At 42.6% G+C, this 15,261-nt stretch overlaps 1 protein-coding gene across 1 annotated transcript in view; it reads left to right on the top strand.

The window, feature by feature from the left end:
* The window catches only part of LOC126183521 (solute carrier family 28 member 3-like), a 418,615-nt gene extending 416,168 nt beyond the window's left edge, over window positions 1-2,447 (top strand). The window contains exon 15 of the mRNA XM_049925578.1: window positions 711-2,447. Within this exon, the coding sequence (XP_049781535.1) occupies window positions 711-772 (62 nt within the window). The 3' untranslated portion in view covers window positions 773-2,447. The remainder of the gene's footprint in view (window positions 1-710) is intronic.
* Window positions 2,448-15,261: the final 12,814 nt, after the last annotated feature.

Here is a 15,261-nt window from a genome sequence, read left to right as displayed (position 1 = left end):
ATTTTCAGTAAAGCTTTTAATGTTGGAAGTTCTACACTTGATAAGAAAATGTTACCTGCTATAATGAACAGAATCAGTTTCAAGAATATAAAAACTGCTGGACTATAGAACAACATAAAACATAGTAATAGGGTGCTTAACTTCTGTAAACTGCTACAAGAGGAACTGTGAATGAAAATGTATTTTAAAAGCACACAAAATAGAGTGTCACAGATATATTGAAAGAACTGAACTTGCAGACTCTTGAAGATAAATAGAAACTATCACAAGAAAGTCTACTTAAAAGTTTCAGGGAATAGCTTTAAATTATGACTCTAGGAATATACTACATATTTCTCCCTTAGGGACTATGAGGACAAGATTAGATTAATTTCATCATGCACAGAGGCATTTAAATATTCTTTCCTCTCTCCCTATGTGAATGGAACAGAATAAAGCTGTAATAACTGGTACAGCAGTTTGTAGTCTCTGCCATGCATTTCACAGTGGTTCACAACATATAGATGTAGATGCAGAATAGGTTACTGTATGATTTTGATGATAATCCAGTCTTTGGGGCAGCTCCATAGATGTTACAAATTTATGTGGACATAAATGCCCATGTTAAAATTAGTCATAATGAACATATATTGGCACATGATTGTTAATTGTCTTTTCATAATGTATGTTTGAAAAACTGCATTTAATTACTGTACATTTTTTGCCCTCAGGTATTTTGGTTGATGAAAATTCATATTATTTAGATTCTGGAACAAATTCTACAATGTTTTGAGGAGCAGCAAGACACTATTATGACTCTCTTTTGAGCACAATTAATGGTTGAAACAATGCTGGACAAAGATAATTCAAGATGGCAGCAGAATTAAATTAAATGTGCAACACTGACTGTCAAAATTTCTTCACCATAAGGAGTGACATTCACAAAAGGACTATGAAATTGGGATACATAGAGTATCATTCTGTCACAAGATTACTTACTTAATTTTTTTAAATTGTACAGTAGTTGTATTAAATGTGCACACTGGATGTACCAGCAACATAGCTACATCTGTGTACAACTAAAATGTGTTCACTGTAATACCTGCCAATTATTGTAAACCATATGATATTTTTGAATCCCCTGCATGCATATAGATGTCCACTGACTGAAAACTTGTTTCAGTTACCTGCCATTCATGGTATTGATTTTACATACAAACTCCAATACATCATGCTTTCAGGCAATAATAAAATAATATGCACTTCATCAAATCACACATGTTATTAACAGAGAGCCAACACCACTGCCCAATACCAAACTAATATATTTCCCAGTAGAATGGGGAAATATTATGTTTGAATGTGATTAGTTGTGTGGTAGGAGATTACAGAAGTGAAGAAGCCATACTCATATTTCCCTTTTCTATATTTATTGAGAATTTTAAATCACCTTTTAAATAGAATTCTAACCAGGGTACAGGCTTTCTTCAGTTTGCAGAGTGAGTTGACTAGAGGGAACTATTATTACTGTGTTGTAATTGTTCCCAAGTATAGGCCACTGTGTCTTCCTACTTTACAAGCTATAGCAACAAGTCTTCAAAGACTTTGCTATGCCAACTTTGTTCATAATAAATATGATGAGAATTATTAAATGAATGTCTGAACACTTTTATGATCTTAAAAACACTTATGAGTAATAGGAATAGGATTACTGTAGCAGAGCTCTAAGAGTTTTATCCCTGTAAATAATTATTACACAGTATGTCATTACATATATTATTGGCTATCAATTTTTTAGATGAGCTTTTTAAAAATAACTGGTTTCTTGACTAAAAAGTTCCAAATTCAGTACAGTTTGTATTCAGAGATTAACATAAAATGTAGAGATTAAAACTGCTGAGAGAACCATGTAACACATATGTATGACAGAAATTAATCACTGGTGTTCATGAACAAAAGTTTAGCTGCAAAATGGTACAAGTTATATAAAACAATGTATTCCTATCAGTGAAATGATAGCTGTCACAAGAAGCTCTCATGTATCAAATCTCAGAGGATTATCTGTTCACAAGTACAAGGTAAATGCATATATAATGCTAAAAAGTTTAATTGAAAAGATTGTAAATGTAAAGGAAAATGTACTAAAGGTTCTGTTAACAGTTCTGAAGGTTAGCTTGTAATAGAGCTGCATTTGATTTGTATGTGTGTACCTGTGAACAAACTTGTTACTACTTCCTTGAATGAGGAACAGAAATTTGACATAACTTTTTTGCATAAGAAACCTTTCTTAGAAATAGTTCATAATACATCTATTGACACTCACTATCCTGTCAAAAAGGAGAAAAATCTGTCAGTTGAAGCCATAAACTGTGTACTTTTAATGATTACTTGTACCTGACTGTCTGTAAATACAAGCATTTCAACAAATGTGAATGGATTTCACACATAATAAACATAACTTTAAAGAATGTGTACTAGTCTCTCTCTCTCTCTCTCTCTCTCTCTCTCTCTCTCTCTCTCTCTCTCTCTCTCTCTCTCTCACCCACACCCTCACCCTCACTCTCACATAGCACGCACAAAATTGAAGTTGTTGCCATGCACTGTAGCAAGTAGTGTGGATACCGTAGTAGTACAGATATTATAGTGTACATTTTAGCAGTAGAAAGATACTAACATGCACTTTCATTTCAGAGTAAATACGATAAATTAACGTCGGTGTCTTTGAGACTGACACTATAATATTGGTGCACAGCAGCTCCAATTCCTGGGTCTGTATACACTACTGGCCATTAAAATTGCTACACCTTGAAGATGACAGGCTACAGACGTGAAATTTAACAAAAAGTAAGAAGATGCTGTAATATGCAAATGATTAGCTTTTTAGAGTATTCACAAAAGGCTGGTGCCGGTGGCGACACCTACAACGTGCTGACATGAGGAAACTTCATTTACTTTATGAGGACAGAACGTTCACATTAAGTTTTTTCTTCCTTTAACTATGACTGTATTACAGCCATCCAGTATTACTAAATTTTTCTCCTGCCTTTATATGAGTTTTTCAGTATTATAATACAGTTCTTCAGTTTTACTTATACAATTACAGTATCTGTTGGATATCAATTCAGTTGCATCATCACTGGTTTTTCTACATTGTTTTTATTTTCAGTCACAGTTTTGTTCCCACTCACATTTATTGGTTGCTAGTTTCTAACACAATGTTCATTTTCATCCCTTCATGTCAATTCTTGGCCTGCAGAGCCAGAGTGTAGTCCTCTACCTGCTAAGTTGTGCTAGCACCATGAATACAGGTGCAGAAGTCCCAGCTTCTGTTATAAATACAGAAGAAACAACACCAACAGCAGTGTCCATTGAGCAGAGCAGAATGATTTTTTTGGTAGCAAACAGAGCAAAGAAGAACAACACAATATATACAAGATCAGGACTTTATTTGAGGTCAGTGGTTCATCAGAAATGACTAAAAGCAGTAGATGCAGTAAGCAAATTAAATCCAACCTTCTGCCATTTAATATAATGTATCATAATGTTGAGTCTCTGGCTAACAAATTGCAAGAACTAGAAATAATACTGTGTTCTGACCTAAATGTTGATGTTATCTGCATAACAGAACATTGGCTAGAAGAAGTGCAAATAGAAACACTAAAGATCCCTGGTTTTCCCCTAGTCACTTCATTCTGCAGATCTTATTATAAACATGGAGGGATAGCTATCTTTGCAAAGCAGGATTTAAGGTATAAACTCATACACAAACAACAGTGGACCGATGTTGCCTGGTGAAACGTTGTTGTGATGCCTCGTGTAAGGAGGAGAAATGCGTACCATCACGTTTCTGACTTTGATAAAGGTTGGATTGTAGCCTATCGCAACTGTGGTTTATCATATTGCGACCCTGCTGCTTGCATTGGGCGAGATCCAGTGACTAATGAATCGGTGGGTTCAGGATGGTAATACGGATCGCCGTGCTGGATCCCAACAGCCTCGTATCACTAGCAGTCGATATGACAGGCATCTTATCCGCATCGCTGTAACGGATCATGCAGCCACGTCTCGATCCCTGAGTCAACAGATGGGGATGTTTGCAAGACAACAACCATCTGCACGAACAGTCGACGATGTTTGCAGCAGCATGGACTATCAGCTCGGAGACCATAGCTGCGGTTACCCTTGACGCTGCATCACAGACAGGAGGGCCTGCGATGGTGTACTCAACGACGAACCTGGGTGCACGAATGGCAAAACATCATTTTTTCGGATGAATCCAGGTTCTGTTTACAGCATCATGATGGTCGCATCCGTGTTTGGTGACATCACGGTGAACTCACATTGGAAGCGTGCATTCGTCATCGCCATACTGGTGTATCACCCGGCATGATGGAATGGGTGCCATTGGCTACAAGTCTCGGTCACCTCTTGTTCCCATTGATGGCACTTTGAACAGTGGACAATACATTTCAGATGTGTTACGACCCGTGGCTCTACCCTTCATTCGATCCCTGCGAAACCCTACATTTCAGCAGGATAATGCACGACCGCATGTTGCAGGTCCTGTACAGACCTTTCTGGATACAGAAAATCTTCGAATGCTGCCCTGGCCAACACATTCCACAGATCTCTCAACAATTGAAAACGTCTGGTCAATGGTGGCCGATGAACTGGCTCGTGACAATACGCCAGTCACTCCTCTTGATGAACTGTGGTATTGTGTTGAAGCTGCATGAGCAGCTGTACCTGTACATGCCAAGCAAGCTCTGTTTGACTCAATGCCCAGGCGTATCAAGGCCGTTACTACGGCCAGAGGTGGTTGTTATGGGAACTGATTTCTCAGGATCTATGTACCCAAATTGAGTGAAAATGTAATCACATGTCAGTTCTAGTATAATATATTTGGCCAACAAATACCCGTTTTTCATCTGCATTTCTTCTTGGTTTTTAATGGCCAGCAGTGTACATATTTTTAAAAATTGTAACTTGGTATGGATGGCATAGAATGAAGTACAGCTCATACCATGTGATACAATCAGTATCTGGAGTAAGAAATGAGTGCCAATGTTGCAGAAGGTAGGACACCACTCATAACACATTGCCATACCGAGCTGACCCATAATCAAATTGTGCAAACTGCATGATATAGCAGCACCAAATATGTCATTGTGTGAGCCTTGCAGTACAGAGTAATAACATACAACATCCAAGCTCCGCTGCTCCTTGGCATCCTTGCACAGACACAAAGGGTAAAGGCGAGGGAAGCTGACAATAGTTGAGACACCACGGAGGTGGCAAGCCTGCTGACACCACCGGGTAATGAGTGCAAATCACTGCATCAACAGCCAAGATGATGTTATGCCCAGCTTATATACCCCATTTCAGGAACCTCAGCCTCACTGTCTGCTCATCTCATCTACATATCTGATTCTGATCGAATGACAGTCACTTGGTACAGGATAACTTGGTGGGAAATTGTGATGTGCTACTTGCTGCCAGAGTAAAAACTTCACCTCTGAGATGATGGCCAGCTGGCTGAAGTTGGACTTTGCTGCCACAAGCTGCCACTGTCAGTAGATCACCCCTGTGCCTGATGGAAAATGTGGACGAGCCTTCGCCTGGTGAGGGACCATACCAAGTCACTGAAAACTACCACCTTCAACCTGTTGGGCGGGCAAGGCACCTAAGTACTGCCTCCCTCACTGTATGTCATACTGCCTCCCTGTTTGTATGCTATGTTGCTAACATGGGTCCTGGGCTTCCACTTTCATGACACCCACTGTCTGCAATATGCTGTTAGCATATGCCAAAGTGCATCTCCGTCTTTAAGAGCACTGGGGTGGGTCACATGAGTTGCTGGTGAGCTATGATAAGCTTACACCTGCAGACACTTTCACGACATTTCTGTTGGGTCCTGACCTGTGAAATGCCAGTGTGCTGCATACAGATTCATTGTCCCACTCGAGTGTGAGATTCAGTGGGCAACTGCTATATCAGAGAAGACAATTCATACTGTAAAATCGTGAACAATAAATGTGCTTCCAGGCAATGCTGTTTAACTGAGGCCTTCAGGCATGTGACAACTACCCTCACCGGCATCCAAGCTTGGCCTCTTCCACCTGTAGTGCCACCACCCCACCTACTCAGCCTCAATTCCCACTACAAATCCTGGCCTGAGGAGTTATCACTACAATTTGTATCCAGAAGTGAGACTTATGCAGGTACTGCTACAGCGAGTGATCAGAAGTGTACCTCACAATCATGTGGCTACAGCTGGCGTCAAATGTGGTTTACTGCTGCTACACCCAGTTTCAGATGTCAAGGTCATCAACACAGCAGATTCATTCTTTGTGCAGTCAGTGCTTCACACAGTGCATGATTATGAGCGAGAAGTGTTTAGTTTACCTTTTAGGCGGCCATTTCCATTGTGTATTTCATTGGCCATGGTGGTTCGTAGGGACATTCATTTTAATTAGAGGGTAACTCTTGTACAACCGTGTGAATCTCCTGAACTGTCTAGTTTTGAGGATAATGGTCATGATTCGTATTTAACGCCCATCTGGTGTACATTTAGCAGTCTTCCTGGGCACGAGGTGCCATGCACGAAGGCTGTGCCAGCCACATGTTTCACTTGTTGATGTTGGGGTCATTTGGCACGAGATTGTAGTGAATGTAGATGGGCTATGATATACCATAAGAACCAGAGTAACTTGTGTATTGTAGCATTACAGCCATATATGGGTATAGTAGTGTGAGGGATGAATTGCAGTAATGTTGACATCAGGCAAGTGTGGGATGTTGTCACTGTAATAATTCAACAAGGTCAGTGAGTGTTGCAAGGCTGAAACAACGAACTCAGTGATACTGCACAGACTAGTGCAGCAAGGGGTAAGACAGGCTTCCACACTGATGGTGGCAGTTGTGTTTTAGGATATGTCACTGGCAGTGGCGCATATCCACAAGTGCTCCACTGCCAACTGTAAGTGCAGGAAATGTGTGTAATTGCATTATTCTTAGTTTCGCAGTTCTACCAGGATGCAGGGCTGTGGTAGACTAGGATGCCATATGGAGCTGCCTGTAAAAGTCATAGGTTTGAGGCCATGTCAAGGCAACAGCTCTGTGCACTAAGCTTGCCATCCCAGGTCACCTCCAGCAGCATGCGTGACTTCTGCTCAGGGAGCAGCAGGTTGCACAACATGCACACCAGCTGTCATCTGCCATCGCTGGTCAGACATCTCAATGCAATGGGTACCCACTGCTGTGCCAAAGCTGGGCATTATCCAGGGCTATAGCAGATATGCCACTGTTGAGTAGTGCTAGATGGAGTAACCGTATCGGTATTGTGTGCAAGCAACCAGTCCAGCAGAATTCAGCAGCCACCCAGCCACTGACCTGGTGTACCAAGCAGTTACATTTGCAGCTGCCTTTCTCTGGAGCCTCCTGGGCTTCCACTTCGCCCCCACCACTCACTCACACCACACTGGCTCATGGCCACCCCATCAAGCACTGGGTATGCTTCAGTTTGGTGTCAGAATTTGCGGTGCCATCTTTGCTCAACATGGCATTTGGACCATGACCTACAATGTCAACACCGTGGTGAGTGTTGAACCATTTGGTTATGTTTTTAATGGTCTAATAGACATGGAATAGAGGCGTGACTGTCATCGTAACTTGAAGATTACTTGTTTTTGTCAGAGGAGTCAACTGACTTATCTGAATTTAAGGGTGATTGGTGTCTGTAAGATAACTTACTTGCGCATACTGCTCCATGCCTGGAGTTAGCGCCTCTAATCTGTTGTACAGGTCATCAATTTTGTCATACTGCAAGGCTGCTGTTTTGTGATGTCCTTCTGGAACTGTATTTATTTTTGTATTGTTGTGTAATGGAGAGAAAGTGTGTTGCAATGGTGGAGACACAGGGGCTAGATGTTTCAGAACCGTAAGTGGTACAGGTATGGTTAGAAACAGTAGCACAGCTGACATCAAATACAATGCAGATATGTGGGCAGCTGACAGTTAGGGACAAATAGCATTGCTTCATTTACTCCAACAGCTGCTGCAGGATTAATTGTTCCCTTTTCTGGAAATCATCTGAGGATGTGCGGTCATTGTTAGAGGACCTTAAGACGTTGGTAGTTGGATCGAGTCTCAACTGTTGCGCGTAGCAAAATTGTGACTAGTGGTAGAAGCAAAAATGTACTTCAGGTGTCTGGAAGCATTAAAGAATGCAGCAACCTTTGAACAGTTTGTGAATGGGTTTTTGCAAAGATACAAAAAACAATAGTACAAGGTATTTTTGGGAGCAACTGAGCACTATTGTGAAGAGGCATGGAAAACTGACCAAGATTCTGAGGACGAGACAAGGAAATGTAATCAACAAATGTACTAGTTGAAGCAAATTGATGCAGCAAATGCAGTTTTGCTTTTCTGAGAGAGGATTGCTGTCAGATATGTCAAGAAAGGTGCATACAGGTGTACCAAAGGATTTGTATTCTGTTAGTAGGTTGGTGATGGAATGCAAAGAAATTGACATATCAACAGGGGTAAGAAAGAGACATGGGATATTTTCTGTGAACATTATTACAGGTAAGGACAGAAGGGGCATTTACAAAATTGGTGTCACCAGCCACAGAAAAATGGAGGAATGAAAAGTATCGGTGGCAGAATTTTGGTAATTGATGTAGTGGTGTAGGAGTTAGTGGTAAGAAGCCATTAAACATAAGGGGTAACCCAAAGGCTACCTAAAGGCATGTCCGTTGAAATTACACTGTAGAGCCAAAGAAAAGTGGTACACCTGCCTAATATCGCCCCCGCGGGAATGCAGAAGTTCCGCAACATGACATGGCTTGGATTCGACTAATGTCTGAAGTCCTGCCGGAGGGAATTGACACCATGAATCCTGCAGAGCTGTCCATAAATCCATAAGAGTACGATAGGGTGGGGATCTCTTCGGAGCAGCGCGTTGCAAGCCATCCCAGATATGCTCAATAATGTTCATGTCTGGGGAGTTTGGTGGCCAGGGGACGTGTTTAAAATCAGAAGAGTGTTCCTGGATCCACTCTGTAGCAATTATGGACGTGTAAGGTGTTGCATTGTCCTGCTGGAATTGCCCAAGTTCGTCGGAATGCACAATGGACATGAATGGATACAGGTGATCAGACAGGATGCTTATGTACGTGTCACCTGCCGAAGTCGTATCTAGACGTACCAGGGGTCCCATGTCACTCCAACTGCACGCGCTCCACCTCATTTCAGAGCCTCTGCCAGCATGAACAGTCCCCAGCTGACATGCAGGATCCATGGATTCATGAGGTAGTCTCCATACCTGCACACGTCAATCCGCTCGATACAATTTGAAATGAGACTCGTCGGACCAGATTACGTGTTTGCAGTCATCAACAGTCCGATGTCGGTGTTGGCGGGCCCAGGCAAGGTGTGAAGCTTTGTGTCGTGCAGTCATCAATAATACATGAGCGGACCTTCGTCTCCGAATCCCCATATCAATGATGTTTCGTTGAATGTTTCGCACACTTACACAAGTTGATGGTCCAACACTGAAATCTGCAGCAAATCGCGGAAGGGTTGCACTTCTGTCACGTTGAACGATTCTCTTCAGTCGTCTTTGGTCCCATTCTTGCATAATCTTTTTTCGGCCCCAGCGATGTTGGAGATCTGATGTTTTACCGGATTCCTGATATTCACGGTACACTCGTGAAATGGTCGTCTGCGAAAATCCGCACTTTATCGCTGCCTCGGAAATGCTGTGTCCCATTGATCTTGCGCCGACTATAATACCACGTTCAAACTAACTTAAATCATGATAACCTGCCATTGTAGCCTCAGTAACCGATCTAAGAACTGCGCCTGACCGTTTCTGCCTTATATAGGTGTTGCCGACCGCAGCACCGTATTCTGGCTGTTTACATATCTGCGTATCTGAGTACGCATGCCTATACCAGTTTCTTTGGCGCTTCAATGTAGATGCAACGAATATGCATGCAGAGGTGGAGTGTGCAGTAATAGGTGTTGTATGAGGTAAAGAGCACAGGTTTTTATTGGACATGAGGACACATGTGTTGGTTGCCAGTAGAGACTTAGTAGGTTGAACACAATGGAACTCGACACACTATGGGTTAAGTGTGGTCAGGGATGAAGGTGTGAAACTGTTGGGGTCAGCGGACATACATTTTCATGTAAGGGCTGTTCGATTTAAGCCATGTGTAGAGGTAGTACCGCTTATAAGCCAGAACTACGGCATGTGCTGGAGCTGGACTATTTTTATCAATATCACAATTGAGTTTTGGCAACATAAAGTAGAACTTTGTGGAATGACACTCCAGCTAGGGGAAGGTGTTAACAGTGTGGAGCTATCGTAAGGAGCATCTAACACTTTGGACAAACAAGTTGAACTGCATATAACTGCACTAAGGCTTCATTCACATGATTGTGTGCCAGGTGGCAGTGGGAAACTGCTTTGGCTGAATGTGGATCCCGATCTATCTGTGTGTATGTTGTGTGTTGTGGAGCCTCTGGAGTAGAATGGTGTACTGGATCCAGCAAATGGTTTTAGCAAGAGAACTGTTGTATGCTTGCTTGAGAGGTATGATGGGAAAGCACTCTATCATGTGGAGGAAGTGAAGTTAAGGAAGAGGATATTGATAGTTCAGACGTTCTGGATGAGGAAGAACTGTGTGTGAGGAGTGTGAACTATAAGCAGCTGTGATATACCATTAAGATTACATTACATAGGAAAGTGGAGCATCTAAAGGGAGTAGAGAGAGATCAGATGGAAGAAATGCTGTTCGAATTTGATGATTTATTTTCCCCCCAGGATCCACTACTAGAAACACCCATGACTCAACATCGAATAACAGCAGGGAACGAAGCACTGGTGTATCGGAAACCATATCACATTTCTAGATATTTAAGATGACTATGGAAGATTTTATTGACCAGAAGCTAGTTGGTGGGGTGATAGAAGAGAGTAGTAGTCCATGGGTTGCAGATAGTGTCGGAAGTTCCATGCGGCTTTTCGTGGATGATGCTGTAGTATACAGAGAAGTTGCAGCATTAGAAAATTGCAGCGAAATGCAGGAAGATCTGCAGCGGATGGGCACTTGGTGCAGGGAGTGGCAACTGATACTTAACATAGACAAATGTAATATATTGCGAATACACAGAAAGAAGGATCCCTTATTGTATGATTATATGATAGCGGAACAAACAGTGGTAGCAGTTACTTCTGTAAAATATCTGGGAGTATGCGTACTGAACGATTTAAAGTGGAATGATCATATAAAATTAACTGTTGATAAGGGGGGTGCCAAGTTGAGATTCATTGGGAGAGTCCTTAGAAAATGTAGTCCATCAACAAAGGAGGTGGCTTGCAAAACACTCGTTCGACCTATACTTGAGTATTGCTCATCAGTGTGGGATCCGTACCAGGTCGGGTTGACAGAGGAGATAGAGAAGATCCAAAGAAGAGCGGTGCGTTTCGTCACAGGGTTATTTGGTAAGCGTGATAGCGTTACGGAGATGTTTAGCAAGCTCAAGTGGCAGACTCTGCAAGAGAGGCGCTCTGCATCGCGGTGTAGCTTGCTGACAAGGTTTCGAGAGGGTGCGTTTCTGGATGAGGTATCGAATATATTGCTTCCCTTTATTCATACCTCCCGAGGAGATCACGAGTGTAAAATTAGAGAGATTCGAGCGCGCACGGAGGCTTTCCGGCAGTCGTTCTTTCTGCGAACCATACGCGACTGGAACAGGAAAGGGAGGTAATGACAGTGGCACGTAAAGTGCCCTCCGCCACACACCGTTGGGTGGCTTGAGGAGTATAAATGTAGATGTAGATGTAGACTCATGTCATGGTGGTACCAAAAATGTCTGTGGATGATTCTAGACAATTTGGGTTCTGCTGTGATTACTATCACCATAACAGCAGGAATGTAATGAATGCATAACCCATCCCCACGAGTAATAAATATGTTTCCAGGCAATGTTGTTTAACTGAGAACTTTGGGTCGTGACAACTACCTTCACAAGCTTCCATGCATGGCCTCTTCCGACTGCAGTGCCAATATCTCACCCGCTCAGCCTCCACGTCCACTACAAACACCACAAATCCTGGTGTAAGGAGTGACCCTTACAATTGGAGTCCAGAAGTGGGACTTGTGCTGGCACTGCTACAACTGATGTTCAGAAATGGGCTTCAACATCACGCGCCTACAAATGGCGTCAGAAGTGGTTGACGATTGATGAAGCTGGTGGTCAGGAATGGACCTCACATTGAAGCTGCTACAACTCGCATCAGAAGTGGCTGACAACTGCTACGACCAATTCCTGACGTCGCCGTTATCACCACAGCAGCTTCACTAGTCACGCCGTCAGTGCTTCACACAATGCATGGTGGTGAATGCGAAGCATTTTGCGTTTTGCTTATCTCGTAACTGCCCATTTTCACTGCGTAATTCGATGACCATGGTGGATCGCAGGAACGTTCATTTTAATCTGAGGGTAACTCCTGTAGAGCCATGTGAACCTCTTGATCTGTCTGGTTTTGAGGATAATTGTCGTGAATCATATTTAACACCTATCAAGTGTACATTTTGCAGTCTTTCTTTGTACGAGCTGGCGTGCACAGAGGCTGCGCCAGCCTTGTGTTTCACTTGCCAATGTTGGCGTCATTTGGCACGTAATTGTAGTGAATGTAGATTGGCTACGATGTACCGTAAGAACCAGAGTAACTTGTGTATTGTAGCGTAACAACCATGGATATAGTAGTGTGAGCGATGTATTGCAGTAATGTTGACATGAGGCGAGTGCGGGATGTTGTCACTGTAATAATTCAACAAGATCAATGCAGAGTTGCGAGGCAGGTTAGCTGGCTGAAACAACGAATTCAGCAAAATACTGCACAGACTAGCGCAGCGAGGGGTAAGACAGGCTTCCACACTGACAGTGGCAGTTGTGTTTTAGGATATGCCAGTGGTAGTGGCGCATATCCACAACGACAGTGCGACTGCCGACTGTAAGTACTGGGCATTTTTGTAATTGAGTTATTCTTAGTCTCGCAAGCCTACGAGAAAGCAGGGTTGTGCAAGCCGAGGACGGCACATGGACCTGCTAGCAGAAGTCACCTATTCGAAGCCACGGCAGGGCAACAGCTCCACGCACTAATTCCCTCGCCGAACTTAATGCCATGACACAGCTAACCATTCCAAGTCATCTCTCGCAGCACAGTCGACTCCTGCCGAGGGTGCATGTGTGCACACAATCCGTCGTCTGCCATCGCTAGATGGGCGTGTCAGCGCGGTGGGCATCCACAGCAATGATGCAGATAAGCATCACCGAGGGCGGAAGCACTATGCCATCGTGGAGTACACACCGGTGCCGTGGGGACCAAGCGACCAGCTCACGTAACGAGACTAATCGTGAGATAGTGGATCTCGGTGTAGTAACAGCATCAGCATCATAGGGTATGTTAGGCAGCCAATCCAGCAGCATTCAGAGAATATCTGGTCACTGACCTGGTGTATCAAGCAGCGCAGATGCGTCAATAAAGAACATATTACATTTGCAGCTGCTTTTCTCTGAAGCCTCCTGGGCTCCCACCTTGCTTCCATCGCCCGCCTCCACTATCCTGGCTCATAGCCACCCCTCTCTGCACTGGGGGCGCTATAGTAGGGGAGACTGGGTACAATTGAAACGATTTCGCTTTTATCGTTCATATTATTGTTGTTTATTAACCAATCGACAATAATGATATATCAAATGCAAGAGCGCGGTTCTACCTACAAAACGGCTATAGTACTTTTCTTTCTGGTAAGCATATTTTAAATTATACAAATTAAAAAAAGAAAATATCCGTTTTGTTTCAACCGTCTCCATACCAGGGGCGGTTGAAACAGTGAGTAGGGTCAGTTGAAACACATGCAAATAACACAAAATATAGACTAGTATTGCAACTTATTTTATTTAAAAGTAGGCTAATTCTAGTGATACACAATAATTATGGCACTATGTGATAAAATTAATCAGTCTTCAAGGTTTTAATACCTATAAAGACATTTCCAAATAACATTTGACAAGTAATGAACATTACGAAAAAACTAAAAGGAAACATTTCTTCAAACAAATAAACTTACAGAATAAAATTTTTGCTTGGGGTCAATCTGAATATTCAGAGTCACAATTGTGGCAAACATAGCTAAGTCCACCTGTGCATTCTTCGTGAGCCCACTGTTTACAAGTAATACACTGAATCCACTTTTCTCCGGGTCTGCTCTCTGAATATGGCGATAAGCAAACAGTACAGTAGCAGTCTTCCTCTTCTGATGACATTTCCTGCTGAGTATTATTTTTTCTTCGTTTTGAAATTTTTTTTTCCTTTTCTTCCATCCAATCTTTTCTTCACTTGCTTAGCTTTTCTCCGTTTCAATCTTGCTTCATTTTCTATTATTATCTCCTCTTTCTCTGGAGTGTCAGTGTAGATTGTTGACTTTCTAGTTTTTCGCCCTTTCGGCCTATTACATTTGCTCGAGGGTGCTTTCGGTATAGGCCGTACTGCTTCCGGTGTAAATACAATAGCATCATTGCTTGTCTCGGTAAAGTTTCGTGATTGATAGGCCTAATGCTGCTGCACAGTGTAGGTGTTTTAGGTCTATTCGAAGTTTCTTGACGTTCATCAACGTTTTCTTGCTGGGTTGATGGAACTGGTGAGCTATTAATAGCCTTTTGTTGAACTGTTGTCTCTGCTACTAGGCCTAGTTCCTCAGTTAAAAGAGAAGGCGACAGGCCTAATGTTGGTGTTTCATCTTTAGGTGGATTTTCATTAATTACAGGAACAACTGCAGACTCAGCTGTATTTCCAGGATTGGGTCTATCCGTTACAAATGCAGGAGCAAAATTGAGCTCACTAAACAGCTGCCGGTTATATGGGTAAATTCCCGTTATGCGAAAGCCAGCTTGAATGTTGGAAGATGTCAGAGCGAGGGGCATAGCAGACGCTACAATCCCCGGAATGTCGCAGATTGACATTGTTTTTCCTGGATGGTTTCGCATCCACGTATCACAGGCCGAGTTTACAGCCTTTTTGAAAGAGCCATATGCAGATCGATCGAGTGGCTGGAGTTTGTGAGAACAATGGGGAGGGAAAGACAGTAAGACAATGCCATTGTTCTTGCAAAAATCCAGTGCCTCAATATGAATGTGTGAGGAGTGTTTATCAAGTATGAGTAACACTTTATGAGACGGAGATACATTCGCGTGCTTCTTGAAGTGTTC

Source organism: Schistocerca cancellata, chromosome 4 (genome assembly GCF_023864275.1).
Source record: "Schistocerca cancellata isolate TAMUIC-IGC-003103 chromosome 4, iqSchCanc2.1, whole genome shotgun sequence".
Lineage (NCBI taxonomy): Eukaryota > Metazoa > Arthropoda > Insecta > Orthoptera > Acrididae > Schistocerca > Schistocerca cancellata.
Note: the sequence above shows the minus strand (reverse complement) of the source record. Positions and strands in the feature narration are given on the sequence as shown.